Source organism: Anarrhichthys ocellatus, unplaced genomic scaffold (genome assembly GCF_004355925.1).
Source record: "Anarrhichthys ocellatus isolate YVR2014 unplaced genomic scaffold, GSC_Weel_1.0 scaffold3943, whole genome shotgun sequence".
NCBI classification, from domain to species: Eukaryota; Metazoa; Chordata; class Actinopteri; order Perciformes; family Anarhichadidae; genus Anarrhichthys; species Anarrhichthys ocellatus.
Genome location: NW_022283917.1, coordinates 1 through 4,473, shown reverse-complemented (window position 1 = coordinate 4,473; position 4,473 = coordinate 1). Strand labels below are relative to the sequence as shown.

Sequence of the window (4,473 nt, the reverse complement as noted above, 5' to 3'; positions counted from 1 at the left end):
ACCTATGAGTTGCTAAAATGATATATTGTTCAGGGTTAAGCCTACAATTTCTGACATATTATGTGTTCGAGCACATCAGCTGACCACGTGATCGCCGCTCTGGGCATGCTCGCTCCCGAGAGGTGGAGGTTTGGCATCTCAGGAGGCGCACAGACAGAGGGGAAGGTAAACTCCCGACTCAAACAAAGGTGTCGGAGAATAAAACGACCAACAGGGACTTTTCACCGCATTGCATTACTACTTACACACTTATTTATTTTTTTGCGGTTACATTTGCAGTTTAAACCCGGGATCAGACTCCAGAAGTTGACTTGATGTCGGTGTGTTCTTGGGACGGGGCGGAGAACGGTTAACGTTTGCGTAAAATGAGAGGCGAGGCCGCTGACGTTTTCTTTTCAGGTTTTGACGACCTGAAAAGAAAAGGCTCAGAGTTTTATTTGCCTGTCAAAGATTTAAAAACAATGTTGACATTGCATAAATTAAACACAACTATTTGTTAATACTTGGACCAAACCAATCAATGTTTCAGCTTCACATGTGTCTGTTTTCATGTCGTAGTAAGCGCACATGTTGTTTCTTGTTGTAGATTATTGGTCAAAGACAGATTACTCAGCTGAAACGCTGTGACGCGCCTGATGTCCTGTCTCCAACACGATGTCACTGTTGTATCAACAAATGGAAGAGTTGTAAATTGAGAGGCACGAACAAGGAGGTTCAGTACACTCACAACGGAAGCAAAGTGGCGAATAACCTTATAAGGGTGCTGATGACTCCAAAGTAGGCCCAGCCCTGTACAGGTCAGCCACCCATCTGGGCCTCTGACCCCACCGTCGGTCAGTGCGCGCCCTTCTACAGCAAAGCCGAGTGTGACGAGCACTGCGGAGTGGTGAATGATGGAGAGTTGATAAAGGACATGTAAAACACACTAAAACACACATACCGCATCTCAACCAGCATGTGATAAAAAAAAAACATGTCATGTGTCTTTGCTCAATTGCAGAGGGAGCGCTTCTGAAGGCAAACTGAGTGAGATGAGGAAACATCATCACACAGAGACGCAACATGAGGCAGCGTCATGTGTAAATACTGTATGTACAGAGGGTAGTTGAGTCTCGTCCAGAGCTGCAGTATGTCCTGCAAACGCGTCAATTTCTATCAGTGATGCATGCGAAAGGTCACTCCACAAAATGTGAGGTATAAATGAAAATGTTATGTTTATCATGTTTTTTGGCTATAGTATATGTTTATGTCTTATACGATTCAATTAACAATAAGTCCACATAATTATGAGCAAACAGCGAACTTCCCACGTGCAACTAAAAACGTATTGTTAGTATTATTATGGTGGCATTGCCCTTTAAATGGGTTATCTCATGGGCGGGTAAGCGATCTCGCGATATTTGATGTAACCTCGACTCCTGTTTACTTGGTTGCGTCCTCCCTCCAGCGCCAAATCTTTCCTTCCACTCCGCTTGAATAAGAAGTCACAGATCGTGTTGTGTGCAGGCCGCCGACTTCTGACAACTTGAAACGCAATCCTATCGAGCAGAGATGGACATTTTGACTGTGTTGCCGTCCCACTTTGGCTATGCCATATTCACCTACCTCTACAGCTGGATTATGCTGGGCTACTTGGCAGTAAAAGTCGGGGGTGCCCGGAAGAAGTACGACGTCAAGGTAGTTTGAGTTTACTTTAGCGGACAATCATTTAAAGTACACGTGAACTTAATAATAAACCCTCATCATTGCATTTCTAGCTATTATATAATGTGTTGTTTCTCTTCGCTCTACTTTGCAGTATCCCACAATGTACAGTGACAAGGAGCAGGTATTCAACTGTATCCAGAGAGCGCACCAGAACACGCTGGAGGTGTACCCTCAGTGGCTCGTCTTCCAGACCATTGCAGCTCTTGTCTACCCGGTATGTATCATTTCTACTCAATCATGCATAGCCACGGAATGACGTTGTGCGTGTGGATCTTTTGCCACGCCATTCAGGGCTTGGTAGTCAATTATTTTAGGCTGCTATAATTCTAACCCCACGCTATGTCAAATTTGTGGGAGGGGCAAACAATCCTCATAATCTTTGGCATGAATTCTCCAGATAGCAGAGTCAGAGTGATGAAGCATTTTTTTTTTTTCCTCAAACTGGATCACCCCTGCATTTTCCCAAACTGTTTGTAATTCTTTCTTTTTGTTTGTGTATCATGTCAGTTATCAGCATCGGTGCTGGGGGCTATTTGGGTGACCAGCAGGTTTTCCTACGCCTGGGGCTACTACACAGGAGGTAAGACTGACATTCTGTTAATGTGAAAGGACTTAACGAAGGCCAAAAGGCCTTACCCAAATATTTCTATAGTGACATAATGCATTGAAAATGCAGACCACCAATATTATTTATATGTAGCCTATAAATGTGTGCAGTATAATAGTACATGGGTCAAAGTTATACAGTTTGAGTGTAGGGGAATTTAAGGCTTGAAACTCAATCTAGCGCTGCTAGTAATCACAGTGATTGCCAAAGTATTTTGTTGCTCCTCGCCTAGTTTTGTTTAATCATTTACAGAATATAGCATTGTGCAAAATATAATAAACAGCCTGGCTGTGGTCTGAATTATGGTAATTGTTTAAGATAGGTGTTTTTTAATCATTGAATGTATTGTTGACAACATTTTAATTTCAATGTTGGTTATTGGCTTGTGAACAAGTTTAGTATTCATTGTTGTTTCATATAATTCTGCTTTGGTGAAAGTTTGCATTGTTCTGTTTTACGGTTTATTCCAGATCCATCCAAGAGGATGTATGGTGCCTATGGCTACATTGGATACTTCGGTGTCATCTTCCTGTCCATATCTGTAGCCTTGCAGTTGCTTGGAGTCTTTTAAGACAATTGCCATCTTGTTTACTCATTTATACTGGCTTGTATGGCATTTTCAAATGTATCAACTATAAAGTAGCTGTACAATTCTTTGTATACTGATTTCAAATCATGATGCTAAACACATTTTTGTGGACCACTAACTTGCTACTTGATATCTTTTTATTCCATCTATTCGTTTGTGAATGTCTTCATGTGATCGTCAATAAAGTAAAGTAGATGCTGATTGATGCTACAGCCCTGGGGGGGGGGGTTTCTCCAGTACCCTGTTTGCAGTTGCAGGCCTTACATTTTGTGAATAATGAAAGGGGCTGCAGCATGCTTGAAGGCCCCATGTGACTCTCACATGATGTCCCAGGCACGGGTCTCAGATCCGATTATACAGCAAACGGCTTCAAGAACACCAACAGGTTGTTTTAGCAATCAATAACGGATCTAAGAGAATGTTCTGTTGATTGTGTCAACTTCTTTCCTCTGAGATAAAGTGTAAACTTTCAATAAACAGCATGTTTCAATCAAGTTTTTAGCTGCTCTGCACCAGCACCACTGAAACACAGATTAAGTAAATAGGCCTGTATTCAAGGAAATGTAATGCTCACACGCTCTCCAATATTTAAGTATTTTTTTATTATTCAGTATTTATTTTATTATATTTGTTTATTGTTTTAGATATGTGATGATTTAGTTACAAATGTAACCTACTCTTGTATTATTTTCAGTATCGATTCCTGTGACGTTGTCTCGTCTACAAAATGCTCTTCCGCAATGCTACCTTCATGAAGTAGAATTAAGCTCGTACTTAGGCGTTACCCGTAAGTAACGTGTGTGTGCTGCCATTTTTTGGGGGGGATAACAACGAAGTCGGCTTTGTATAATTTGGTTGTAACAAGGGTAGCACATATATTGAGTACTGTATTCTGAAAACTGTTGCATTACACCGAAGAAAATGCGCACAGTAGGCCATGTTTTCTGTTCCATCATTGTTAGTATGAACTACGAGGTGATACTGCCCGCTCCCATGCGCTCATTATACGTTCCGTCTTTTTCACATCCAAGTAATTGAACGTATTGATATCCCTACACATCAAATAGGCCTGCTACTTTTTGAGTGGTCCATTCGCTTGCAATGTTGCACAAATTCCCATTTTGTTCACAACACCTGAATGCAACAATATCAACGGCGTCTCAGTGGTTCCCTCATCAAACGAGTGTGTGTGAACTGCGCATGTGCAGGACCCAGCTCTATCGGAAGCAAAGTCGGGTTTATCGAGGGGGCTTCACATCAGAAAAACGAAAACAAAAGGTACGAAATCCTTTAAAATAATGACATTAACGTCACAACCCAGTCGTTCTGGCGGGGAGTGTGTTTTAGCTCGGTACTGCTGGTGTCTTTGGAGTTATGCTGTTATTTCTAGCAACTTCGTAGCGAGAAGAAACCTTCAAGGAAATGTTTGCTAATGCCAAAGCGATGAACAAAAGAATGCAACGAGGCGACACGGCCCTGTTTTTAGCTACTGTAAAGTTATGTTGTATGTACAACTATAAACGTCGACAGCCTTATTGTCGACTAGCGTAGACGTCATCGAGCTATAGTG

The 4,473-nt window shown here is 41.7% G+C and overlaps 1 protein-coding gene across 1 annotated transcript; it reads left to right on the top strand.

The window, feature by feature from the left end:
* Positions 1 to 1,403: 1,403 nt before the first annotated feature.
* Positions 1,404 to 3,397, top strand: mgst3b (microsomal glutathione S-transferase 3b). The gene is made up of 4 exons (XM_031841173.1): positions 1,404 to 1,677; positions 1,799 to 1,921; positions 2,215 to 2,287; positions 2,785 to 3,397. The coding sequence occupies exons 1-4, from the start codon at positions 1,552 to 1,554 to the stop codon at positions 2,883 to 2,885; spliced, it is 423 nt and encodes a 140-aa protein (XP_031697033.1). The 5' UTR covers positions 1,404 to 1,551; the 3' UTR covers positions 2,886 to 3,397.
* The last annotated feature ends 1,076 nt before the right edge of the window (positions 3,398 to 4,473 follow it).